Here is a 12,521-nt window from a genome sequence, read left to right on the forward strand (position 1 = left end):
GTTTCGATCGTCTTAGTTTGGTATTAGCAGTTTCTTATAGCAGCCTTCTCTCTTCCTCCTGACGAATACGAGAAGCTTTGGCGGCGCACACCCTGTCCTCAGCCTGCGCCCGAGCCGCTTGGACCACAGTGCAAAGAGTATCCTTGAGGGGTTCTCCAACCTTAGCACTCGAGGACATGACCTACACACAAAGGAGAAAATAATGAGAACGACGACTCAGCAAATGGTCCAAAGCGCAGCGCATGGGAAAAAACGACCAGACCTGGGACTGCCGGATGTTGTTCAGCTCCATCATTTTTTGATCACTCGTTTGGGCAAACAAATCAATTTCCAAAGGAATCTGCGTTAATTGACATAGCGATTCTGCAATCCAGGGATATTCCAAACGAGGACCTGAAGGGTACCTAGCCAACCAGAGCTGAACACAACAAAAACAGTTGAGCACAAAGGATCGACGAACAAAGAAAAGTAAAGACAGGAACCACAAACACAAAATCTTACATTGTACAAGCTAAACCGGATAAATTGTTACATCTCATTGCCTTTTCTTTTCGATTTATGGAGCAAAAATCGAATACCACAAGTCGCTTTGAGCATGATCGTAGCATAAGAGACGACTCAGAGAATGTGTAGATTTACACGAGACAAAAATGAATTATAAAAATGGATTAAACCCTAATTACATGGGATTTCTTCAACCCCACCACTTCCTTCCGCCTACCCCTTATCTTCCCCTTCCCAGCTATGGTTAACTCCCTTAAAAAGTCCCTAATTAGGGTTTAACCCATTTTTATAATTTTTTTTTGTCTTGTGTAAATCTACACATTCTCTCTCATCTCCAAGTCGTCTCTTATCCAATGATCATGCTCAAAGCGATTTGTGATATTCAATTTTGTTCCATAAACCGAAAAGAAAAGACAATGAGACGTAAGTTTTGTAAGATCAGAACCCTAAATATGAATTAAGTTGAATAAGACTCGTTATAAATTTGCACATTCACAAAGTCTAATTGATTGTTAAGCTGTAGGCTTTGTATTTCATAGGAATGCATAATTCACAAGAATTATAGCCATTGGGATATCAGATCATATGGTTTGAAAGGAAAGGAAAAGAATAATTCCCCAGAACATGGAACAAAAATTATTTAAGTGGTTGAGTATTTTGCACATATACTTTGGATAATAATTAAGTTTCGTAAACATGATGAATTTGGATTAAATAAAAATTAACTCTCTGTAATGTAAAATGCCAATGGTACAAGAAAATGAAAAAGAATGATTCCCCGTTTTGCGTATCGTGTTGTGTCGTTTCTTTCGTCTGGGAACTGTTTTCCTTCTCTATACTTTATCTCTATCCTTTCCTTTCCCTCCCTCGGAGGAATTCCAAATTGAGTTGTGTTTGGGCCTCTGCTATAGTTTTAGAATGTTACAAACCCATCTAAATAAGCAAAACCCAAACAAACCCCATTTCTCACGCCTCTTCCTTTGTATATTATCCATTCATCGGCCCTTTCATTTCCATCCTCCAAACCAAACAACTTCTTATAATCGTATTCACAGTACACTTTCCTTCTTCTTCCTTAGCAAGCTTTCTACACAGGTACAGTTGAGAGAATGTTGGATTCCCAGATGAACGGGGAGAAACCCGAAATTGCTTTCTTCGATGTTGAAACTACTGTACCTACCCGACCTGGTCAGGGTTTTGCTCTTCTGGAATTCGGATCCATTTTGGTCTGCCCGAGGAGGCTGGAGGAGCTCAGGAGCTACTCCACCTTGGTCCGACCTTCCAATCCTACTCTAATCTCAGCTTTATCTGTTCGCTGCAATGGAATCACTCCTGATTCCGTCGAGTCCGCTCCTAGCTTTGCTGAAATTGCTGACACTGTCTATGACATACTCAATGGTAGGTTATTTGCGCCTGCCAATTATTTCTATCTCATTTTGAGCACAGCTGAAACAACTTGTGTTTGGTTTGTCTCTTCAGGGAGGATTTGGGCAGGACATAATATATTGAGGTTTGATTGTCCTCGAATTAAAGAGGCGTTTGCTGATATTGGACATCCACCCCCTGAACCCAAAGGAATTATTGATTCTTTGGCCTTGTTGACCCAGAAGTTTGGAAGGAGAGCTGGTGATATGAAGGTACTTTTATTTCAGTTATGATTATATATACACATTAAAAGTTTTTGTTGTTTGGGAAATGTTGATATATATCTTTCGTTTTTATTTACAGATGGCTAGTCTGGCAACTTATTTTGGGCTTGGGAAGCAGAAACATAGGTAATCCATAAAGTTCATGAGGAATTATTTTGGGTACTTTACGTGTCTTGAATTTTATTCTAATGTTTCTGTTTTCTAATGATTTTTCAGGAGCTTGGATGATGTTCGAATGAACCTTGAAGTTCTTAAATATTGTGCAACTGTTTTGTTCTTGGTAATTCCATAGCTGATATGCTTTATCATTTATTCTTTTGATTCCTTGCTCTTTATTGAACATGGTGGATTTTTGTTTCATTCTACTTAGTAATAACTTGGCTTGCCTTGAAGTTACTTGTGCGTGGAAGGTATTGTTAAAGACTTTTATAACACTAATTGCATGCCTTCTGGATTTAGTTCTCCTGATCTCTTAATTGAGCCAGCTCCAACAGTAAACTTTTGGTAGTTTGAAGAGATTTGATATTTTAAGCAAGTTTTTGCTAACTTGTGTTTATCTTTTGATTACTAAATTATTGCTGTTTAGACACGTCAATGAATTGTTTATTTCTTAGAGAACCATGAATTTTACCATGACTTTTTGAATTGGGCTTCTCAGGTTACTGTGGGAAGTCATGTTAATTAGGGTCGCTAGAGTTACAAATTGACACAAATCTGCCATATCTGCAGGAGTCAAGTCTCCCAGAAGCATTTCCAGAAAAAAGTTGGGTTTCACCTAATGCTACTACAAGAAGTCATAAAAATGGAAAATCTTCTCCGGAAGGGCCTGGAATAAACACTAATGCTCCCTCTTCAAGTTCACATGTTGGCAACATTTCTCCTCCAGATCAGGGAACTGACAGAACTCCTTCGTTTTTGTCTCTCTTGACAAGTGTTGCATCTAATACAACTCAGTCAGATCCTTTTGATATGCGCACCCTTAGCAGTGAGATGAATACTGAATCCCTGGAAGATGTATCCATGGAAGAAAGAACTCTGACAGAGTCTTCATTACTACCTTCATCAGTGACCAACCAAGAAGGTTGCAACAGCTGTCCAGGGTTTTTGGAACCTGATGAAGTTACTGTTTCCTCTATTAAGGTGGCATTTGTTCCATTCTTTCGTGGCACTCAGAAAATGATATTATTGCACGAGGATGTTCCTCTGCAGCTATATTGTCCTGGTTTAAAAGTAAAATTTGGAATAAGCACAAAATTTACTGATTATGCTGGACGCCCACGCTTGAGTTTTGTGGTTGAGCCATCAGCAAACTTACTTCAAGTTCTCGAAGCTTGCGATGGTATCACTCAGAAAATGTCTGTGGAATCAGGTAGCAGCTCTGAGTGGAGGCATGTTGTGAACAAAAGACAGGGCTACGTCAATTACCCTACAATTAGACTGAAGTAAGTTTCAATCCTTTTTACATCTCGTTTTCATTATTTGGGTCAAGTTAAAATGAAAATTGTTGCAAAGAAAATAAGGTTTTGTTCAACTATGAATTATGACAGTTATGCTGGCTGTGGTGCTTTTACATACTTGATCTTACACATACTTGTCATTTTCATTTGTTTTCCCATAACTTCATTATTATCTGTTTATTTTGCTGATGGTTTTTGAAGGATGTGAGTATAATCATTAAAGTAACTATACAATTCTGTGGGGAACCAAAAAGTTGAATTTTTGTGTTGCTAATCTTTGAGAATTATGAGCCTTATTTGTTTACATTGTTCGTGTTTGTTTTTACATGGAATGAGTAACTAAGCTTGATTATTGTAAATACCTTTGAATTAGAAGATGATTGTTACATGTTCTAGTTCATATGATATGCATTCTATTGTGTTGAGCAAGTCAATTGTGATGCCTAACTCATCTTTTTCTTTCCACAGCATACCCACTATAGTGAATGAAGATGTTGCTCAATTTGCAACAGATATGTATCAGAAAGATCCTTCTGGAAGCAAGCAAAAGCTTGTGTTCAGTTCGTGTGATGCTGCTGAGCTAGATACCTGGCTCACTCCAGGGACCATTTTGGATGCATGCTTCACCTTGGAACCATATGACTTCCGTCAGATGGCTGGTATTCGATTAGTTGCAAAACAATTAATCGTACACCAAGAATGAAAGGAGGTGTTCTCCAATATATTTGTACAGTTGTTAAAATTAGGCTAACTTTGACACGAATTCATTTATTTGTTAGGAACTTAGGAGCTTCACATTGTACTTCTCTCTATTGATATTTTCAATTCTGTTGGTAATAATAAGTGCTTATTTTAGCTTCATCTAAAAAGGAAACTGTGATAAGATTTTTACAGTTTGTCTTGCTCTTATTTTAGCTCCTAATCAATAGTGTCTCATCGGTTGATTTTTTTTTAATCTATTTAGGGCTGGTTTTACATTGCTGCGGTTAAAAGTTAAACTTTTTTCTCTACAACTTACAAATGGCAGCTTCTCCTAAAAACATCTTTTAAATAAAACAATTTTCTGTTTCTGGGATAAATATCCGGTATAAAATAAATAACAATATGGTATGTCGAAACATGCATCTGCAAGATACAATATTTATCCATCAAAAGGATACTATCGTTCTGATTATCAATGATTCTAACAAAGATAAATTACAAAACAATTTTACTTTTCATGTCACTCATCTGCATTCTCCCTTTGGACAAATAGTTATAGATCTGGAAACCTCAAGTTAAATATCAAAAAGTTCCTCATAGAGAGATTATGATTCTGATTACAACATATCAATGTTACACCACGACTTCCTGAGAACTCGAGGAGCTGTCTCGTGGATCTAGAGCATTAACCTCAGATACATAAACTCCTTGGTGGAGAATTTAAACGTTTAACAATTCCCTCATGTTTTTGCTGTTTGCTTTGAACCTCTTCGCCCTTTGTCCTTCAGCATGCACAATGTTAGGTGTAATTCCTTCATCAGAAAGCTCCAAGCAAAGCGAGCCGCCACTTACCTCGAATAAAATCAGCATTCAGTGAGGAATGCTCTCAATCAGTAGTTCAGACTTGCACATTTGCCCATACATGATTGTAGCTCATCTTCAGTCGAACAGCAAGGGACTGCGAAACAAAAGCATCCTAACTGCAAGACACATAAAGCAATTGGAGTAACCTCATTAACCAGCAGACTTCATGTTAGGATCCGGATGCATCATCTTCAGGAGAAGAATCCCTTGATACATGCTCATCATCATCCTCTTCGAAATCATCATCATCGTAATCAGTATTAGCTGGTTGCCCATTAAGATCAACATTTATACCATTTAGCTTTCGCACAAACTGGCCCCGTACACGAGGTCTCCTTTCAGCAAGTTTTTTTCTGTTAACATATCTGATCTTTTTATCAAAACAACGCTCCTTCCTTTTTTGTCTGAATTTCATCAAAGCTGCTTCTCTCCTGTCTAATTTGTTAACTTTTGTATCATTGGAAGTTGAGTTTCCATACGATGGCCATGGATGAGTTGCAGGCATTTGGCCAGGCTGTAAACATATATTAACAGGGTAATAGGGGAAAGGTGCCATCCCTGTCACATGAGGAGAACATTGTTGAAGATGATTGTATTGCGAGACAAAAGCGGATGGAGCATTACTTTGAATCTCGTGCATATTTTTATGGTATATTTGTGCTGATGATGGCATTATAACTTGATTCATAACCCCTGGCATGTAATAAGGATAAACATTTTGCACAGATAAACCGGAAGCATCATGTTGAATTTCATTTCGTTGATGGTAAAGCATCTGAGTGAAATTTTCATCCTTCAAATGCCTTTGAGGAAATTCCCTGGACATGGGTGGTGTGCAAGAGCTCTCCAGAGGAAGAGAATCAGGGATACTGGAGGTGCTACGGAAGTCATCTTGTGAACAGCTGTCCCATGTCTCTCCATGCTCACATAATTGAGCACCATTAACCATTTCCTGATCACTTGCTTGAGGTTTATCTTCCACCCTCAAATTCTCAGCAGCATTGTCCTCATTGATCAGAAACCTTTGAGGGTTGTTTTTTATTGTAGTCGACTTGACATAAGTAAAGAAGGCAGAAGACTCGCCAATCTTCAACTGACTCTTCTTTGGACCAGATGATAATTGCCCTGGACATTACTTTCCCAAATTAGACTTGACTTGAAGACGCGGACTCAAAATTTGAAGGAGAAAAAATATAAATGACAGTGCTAACTAAATCTAAGAGGCACAAATCAATATAAAAAGGAAAAGAAAAATATTCAACAGGAGACAAATTAAAGACTGGAACCAGGTACTTTGGGTTTTTTCCACAAATGGAAAATGAAGAGTACAAAACTTTAGATTTCATTTCAATAGTTTACAATTTAAGCTATTAAGTCTCGTTTAAATTAACTTGTTTCATAATTCTAAAACAAGCACCAGAATCAACAGATAGCTTCATTAAAACACCATATTCTCAACACAAATCCTGCATATGGAATTGAGAGAAATATTGAGAGATAAGTATTCTCATTATTTCTGAGATTCATTGATCCAGTTCAATTCAGTGGGATGTACATTTTTTTTTTTTCATAAAAAATGTTTCATATGGTCAATCTGAAAGTTCAATTTATTTACTTTTATATCCCTATATATGCCTTATTGACAAAAACCTAGAAAGCAGAAAACCGGTTCAAACTCTCAAATAATATCATCTCATAGACTCATACTTTGCAACCGAATCATTTTACAATTGGGTGACTCAAAAGTCAAAAGTCAATTCTTACGTCTTTATATTCCCGTAGATAACTAATTAACAAAAAACCTGAGAATAAATGTCTAATGCATAAAATGATACTACACAACTAGCAGCTGGCACGAATTAAGTAGCTCACCTGTTCTGCGATCGTTTATTCTCAGCAGATCAGGCTGATATTCCAGCGGATTACCAGGTGAAGGCTCATCAGTACCAACAATAGCAGCAGCAACAGACTAAGGAAGAGAGAAATACTAACTTTAACATCCTTGTCAAATAATGAATTTTAAATTACATTGATATCCATTTAGCAAGCACTTAACCCAAGCCATTACTGACATGGTAGGTATATATATCACACCAGATTAGAGGTTGGCATAATTAAACATTAATTTACCAGGACTTGCATTTTATTGTACCATCAAAACAAAGAATCATACTCAATAACAGAGAATTGACTTAAGCAAATGCATGAAGTACTTATAGAAAGTCCGACAGTGAAACAAAAATAACATAAACCTCAGAACTCTGTAAGTCAAAATTTTAGGTTGCACAGTAATAAGATTCAATACTCTAACAGCATAAAAACCTACTTCTGCACCTCCACGACTTGTCGTCTGTGAACAGTATAAAGGTAAAATATGATACTTGCCTCATCTTCTTGATGAATTGATGCACCCATTTCAGGATTTGTGCACTTTCGGGACCTGTCATCTGTGTCATCTGAGAACAGAGTAGTACTATTTGTGTTTGCATCACTAGGATCAGACACTACCATATCAAATTCATAATTCAGCATGCTCTTCTCCGCTAATCCAAGCTGACAAATAAAAACATATTATAAATTCCTCAGTATTACTGCTTCAGGTGGATACAATTGCCTGCTATGAACAAAATGCACAAGGATATGTATATAACAAGACCAAAAAAGAGAGAGTTCTTAGTTTTATGATCAAATCACATGAACTTGACATCCCCATGATGTGCCACGTTCTATATAGAAAAAGCTACATTGAACTTGAAGCAAGAAATACACACATAATACTAAATGTTCAAAAAGCACACTAAGAACAATCACAAAACACATGGTAATAATATACTCTCCTTCTTTACAGCATCTTAGTTCTACAGAACAATTAAGGGAAAACAGTAGCCTAGATCTGGTAGGCATGCATGCTACTTTTCAAGGAACAATGCTTATACACAGAATAGAGCAAACCAACCATGCGCCTCCTTCTCCACATGTGCGTCCATAGGTTCAATAGCTCATTAGTGCGTAAAGGCTTCACAAGGTAGTCTGCTGCCCCTAACCTCAAGCACTTAACAACAATTGAGACCTCATCATGCGCCGACATCACTTATCAAAAGCAAAAACATTCAAACATGAAGACCTATGTCAAAAAGAAATCTTTTGCAAGAGTAGAGAACAGAAGAAAAAATAATACAACAATCTTACTGATCACAGGAATGCGCTGCAACTCTTTATCCCGTGTAATGTACTTCAACATCTTCATGCCTTTGTTCATTGGAAGGTCAACTTCAGCAAGTATAAGATCAATATCTGGGCCCTCAGCATTCAATGCATCAATCACTTGCCTAGCAGACCTTACTGATGTAACTGTTAATCAATAGTGCAACATCATTACAAAAATTGACATTATCTAGTGCAACAAATATTCAAACAACTGCCCGTTTAGGAGAAAAAAACTCTCTCACAAATGAGCAACTATAACAGTCATGAGAATTATTTCAAAACAAAAAAAACTGCCATGAGAATCACACTACATTTTATGAAGAATCTCTCACAGTTCACAACCAAGTTACAGTCCAATGGGGTACACCACAAAACCAAGATTTCAAAAGGCATTCTAGGGCAAAGACTTAGTAGGACTCATTAAAAATGAACAAGAGTAGGAATTCTCACATAGACATAACCATCCACAAGGCCTCACTGTTGTGGTGTGAGAATAAATTGAATTTGGGTCATCTTATCCCAGCTGTTCATCCCTATCCAACTTGTGTTCAGTTTCAGCCCAAACAAAGTTTCTTAGAAGCAATTAGATCAAATTTTATTTCTATGTATTACACCGAAAAGAGGAGCAAATATCTCTCATCATTGACTTTCTGTTCAGACTATTGATTTTCAGCATCAATCTAGTAGGAGGAGAAAATTGCAACAATAGAAAAGAAAAGGAGATTCTTTGCAGGGGTATATGTTTTTTATTTCTACATTAGGAAAAAAAATACTTAGAAACCAAAGCCAACATGATGCCTGAGCAAAGTAAGAAACCTTTCATTTTCTTCATCGCATCTACAGACCAATATGAAACTTCACTATATCCAATCTACTAGAATATCATCAAATTTATTAAGTAAGCTTCCAATAGATGCTCTATCCAACATATTCAAATACACCCCCCAAAAAAAGAGAACATATATATCATTAACTTCACAAATCAGATTCAAGCAAACTGAGTATCGTCTTTGGCTCTACCACAAGAATGATAATATGACATAATTCAGCCAACATGATATAAGAGAAATAATATACCCTGATAAGAACACTTCAGTAGAAGTGTTAAAACTTCGTCACAGCTCTTGGAATCGTTGTCACAAAGTAAAATCCTTACTTTGCTTCTATCAATGAGGCCATCTCCACACTTACTATTACCAGCGCCAAAACAGCTGCTGCCTCCTCCACTCTCCTTGTTCAAATTGAGCTCTTTCCCCTCCATATCTCAAACCTCAAAAATATTAGCAACTCAAAACCCAAAGCTGCCTCTCTGTCAGAAAACAACGAAAATCCCAGAGCCAAGGCAAATTACTAGAGAAATTCCATGAAAAATCTGGCTTCCTCCTCCATCACCAGCAGAGATGTTAGGGTTGGAATTCCGATTAGATGCTGTCCGTACATCGAATTTATTTAAACACAAACATACACCAAACTGAACTTCAAGACAAAGCAAGGAAGAAAGGAGAACAAGAAGACACAGCCAAAAAAAAAAAGAAGCTGCAACGAAATGGTTATTTCTTATTTTATATTCGGATGTTAGCTCAATCCATAAAAGGCAAGCTAACTAAAAGAGGAGACGACAGTCAGAATAACTGACGGTCCGCCTCAAGGATCTCAGTTGGGGCTAGAATTGGATCACCGGAGACAAGGCGCACGTTAGCTTAAAGGCAGAGCGATCTCCAATTCTGGCCACCGTATTGGCAGAGCCAGTAGAAAACGAAGCATCTGCTGGTGTATGTGCTTTTCCCTTCCCTTTTTTAATGAAAAGTTGTAGAATAATAGTGGATGCTAAAGTGCGTTGAAAAAGAAAGGCAAGTTGGGCGGTGGATGGGATATGCAAGGAGACGAGGGCGGAGGGGAGGGGAGGGAGTAGGATAGAACAGAGGCGTAGTTTAGCAAGAATGGAAACGTGGCAGGTTGGGGACAGGGACAGGAGAAAAAGTGCAAGGAAAGGGCAGAGTGTCTTTGGATATTTTGGTAGAGATACAGAGAAAGCCACGTCACCCATAAATATCTCTATAAATATTCTTGAGCTTCTTTTTCTTTTTCCAAACAAAAGAAAAATATCTATCTAGTGGGTCTACAAATAAAATGGCAGGTAAGGTGCACAATCGTACTGAAAATAAAAAAAGCCAAATTAAATTGTACTATGCTCAATTTTATTCTTTGGAAAAATAGGATTTTTCCACCAAATAATGCCTAAAATACTAATAAGTTCCTATAAAATGTTTGATAAAAATAATACATACATACTATAATGCTTATTTTAGCTTGACATAATCATCGGTTCTAGAAATTATCAGTTTTTTTAAAAATTGAGATAAAAAAAGGTAAAATTTTTTGGGTTACTTTCATCCAACTGGTATAAGTGACGTGGGGATTCCCACGACAAGCCTCTATCAGCTGCATAGAAGGAGTGGCGAAAGGAGCAAATATAAATTTTACCCCTTCTATTTTTTTCCCTTTCCAATTTTGACTGTCTTCTCAGTGCTTTATACGACTTAGCGAATGAACTCTTCTCTCTAAATGGAAACTAGATTGCTAATGCTAAAGAGTACAATAGAAGGCTTGAAAGGAGAGTTCACTTTCTTTGTCGCAAAGATCTTTCAGAGCCTTACACATAGTAGTATTAAAAAGTCTGGTTCTTACTCTTTCATAATTTCTCTTATCCTAAACAACATTCAACCTCAATCTTACCCTTACTTCTGCAACCTCATCCAACGTATCTACAAATAAGGTGTGTAATTTATTTTCCTTAATCTTGTATAAAGTTTTGTTATTAATCTAATTTATTTATACTTGTGTTATTTTTGTGCAGTTTAATTTATTTTCGGTGTTAAAGTAGCTAAAAAAAAAGTAGGTAACTTCATTTTTATACGTATTGTTATGTATATGTAGTTAATATATTTTGGTTATATTACTACTTTTTATATGCATAATTATTGTTTAGTTAGTTATTTTTGTTATTATCATATAGCGAGAACATATTGGATATGAATATTATATGTATATATATATATATGGAGATTATTATATTCTAAATAAATGACCTGCTATAGCAGGTTACCAATAAGTTACTAGGTTACTTAAATACATATTTCTCTTTCTATAATAAATGATTGTCCACATTTTCTAAAAATACTTACTCTTTCTATAATAAATTCATAAAACATTAAAAATAAATAAACAACAAATAAATAAATAAAAAATCGTTTTCTTCAATGTCTTTTGGTGAAGGATGTTTGGGTAAATTACACCAATTGTCATTGAACTTTACCAATTTTCACATTATGACCACTGAACTTCAATTCTTTCCGGTATGGTCCCTGAACTTTACACTTTTTAACATCAGTGGCCACTCAATTATTAATTGAGCTTACAATCCTAAGGATTTCTAAATTAAGCTTATATTTATTACGTTACTTTACTTACCTTGCGTTGGATTACGATGTGTTAAGGATTGTAAGCTCAATGATTGTTTATAAATAAAAGTTGGGATAAGGTACCAAAATAGGCCTAAGGTTTTTGAGAAAGTACCAATTTAGGCTCAACGTTCAAAATAGCACCAATATAGGCTTAACGTTTATAAAATAATACGAATTTAAGCTTAACGTTTTACAAAATATATACAACTTAAGCTAAAATTCATAATTAAATTAAGGGTAAAGTTCAAATAAAACCCTTGTGGTTTCACTAATTTTCAGATAAAGAAATGTGGTTTACTTTTTGTCAAAACGAGGACTGAGGTTTTCAAATTTAGCAAAATAAGGATTTTTTCGATTAATACTATTAAAATCACCATTGACGACTTCAAAAATGACATATTTTAAAAACTACCAATATTCTAAGCAACTTTAATTCTTCAACTTTTTTATTTCGAGATTATTTAGATGATATTTGGTAAAGAGAGAGAAAGTTAATGTTTAGAGAGAGAAAGTTTAAAAAAGATGATTTTATAAAATCGAAAATGTAGTTTCATAAAAAATATGACATTGAACAACTTTAATTCTTGAAAATTTTCATTTTCAGGTCGTTAATGATAGTTTTAATCGCATTATTAAAAGTGTGAAACCTCAATCCTCGTTTTGACAAAAAGTAA

General features: G+C 35.9%; 2 protein-coding genes across 2 annotated transcripts; one reads left to right on the forward strand and one right to left on the reverse strand.

Annotated features, from left to right (window-relative positions):
• The first annotated feature begins 1,435 nt into the window (after positions 1-1,435).
• Positions 1,436-4,565, forward strand: LOC136232489 (protein NEN1-like). Its single transcript, XM_066021678.1, has 6 exons — positions 1,436-1,902; positions 1,984-2,141; positions 2,233-2,279; positions 2,370-2,433; positions 2,883-3,595; positions 4,079-4,565. Exons 1-6 carry the CDS (start codon positions 1,614-1,616, stop codon positions 4,311-4,313), a joined length of 1,506 nt encoding a protein of 501 aa, XP_065877750.1. The 5' UTR covers positions 1,436-1,613; the 3' UTR covers positions 4,314-4,565.
• A 155-nt stretch (positions 4,566-4,720) lies between these two features.
• Positions 4,721-10,366, reverse strand: LOC136232497 (two-component response regulator-like APRR1). The gene is made up of 6 exons (XM_066021690.1): positions 9,461-10,366; positions 8,366-8,527; positions 8,133-8,266; positions 7,562-7,729; positions 7,049-7,145; positions 4,721-6,301 (listed from the first exon to the last, which is right to left on the reverse strand). The coding sequence occupies exons 1-6, from the start codon at positions 9,642-9,644 to the stop codon at positions 5,346-5,348; spliced, it is 1,701 nt and encodes a 566-aa protein (XP_065877762.1). The 5' UTR covers positions 9,645-10,366; the 3' UTR covers positions 4,721-5,345.
• Positions 10,367-12,521: the final 2,155 nt, after the last annotated feature.

Source organism: Euphorbia lathyris, chromosome 1 (genome assembly GCF_963576675.1).
Source record: "Euphorbia lathyris chromosome 1, ddEupLath1.1, whole genome shotgun sequence".
Taxonomy (NCBI): domain Eukaryota; kingdom Viridiplantae; phylum Streptophyta; class Magnoliopsida; order Malpighiales; family Euphorbiaceae; genus Euphorbia; species Euphorbia lathyris.

Coding starts and splice junctions, on each gene's coding strand:
- LOC136232489 (XM_066021678.1), top strand. CDS start 1,614: ATGTTGGATTCCCAGATGAACGGGGAGAAACCCGAAATTGCTTTCTTC. Junction 1,903..1,983: donor TGTCTATGACATACTCAATG/GTAGGTTATTTG, acceptor TTGTCTCTTCAG/GGAGGATTTGGGCAGGACAT. Junction 3,596..4,078: donor TACCCTACAATTAGACTGAA/GTAAGTTTCAAT, acceptor TTCTTTCCACAG/CATACCCACTATAGTGAATG.
- LOC136232497 (XM_066021690.1), bottom strand. CDS start 9,644: ATGGAGGGGAAAGAGCTCAATTTGAACAAGGAGAGTGGAGGAGGCAGC. Junction 8,267..8,365: donor GCAGCGCATTCCTGTGATCA/GTAAGATTGTTG, acceptor GCTTTTGATAAG/TGATGTCGGCGCATGATGAG. Junction 7,730..8,132: donor TGTGGAGAAGGAGGCGCATG/GTTGGTTTGCTC, acceptor TTTATTTGTCAG/CTTGGATTAGCGGAGAAGAG.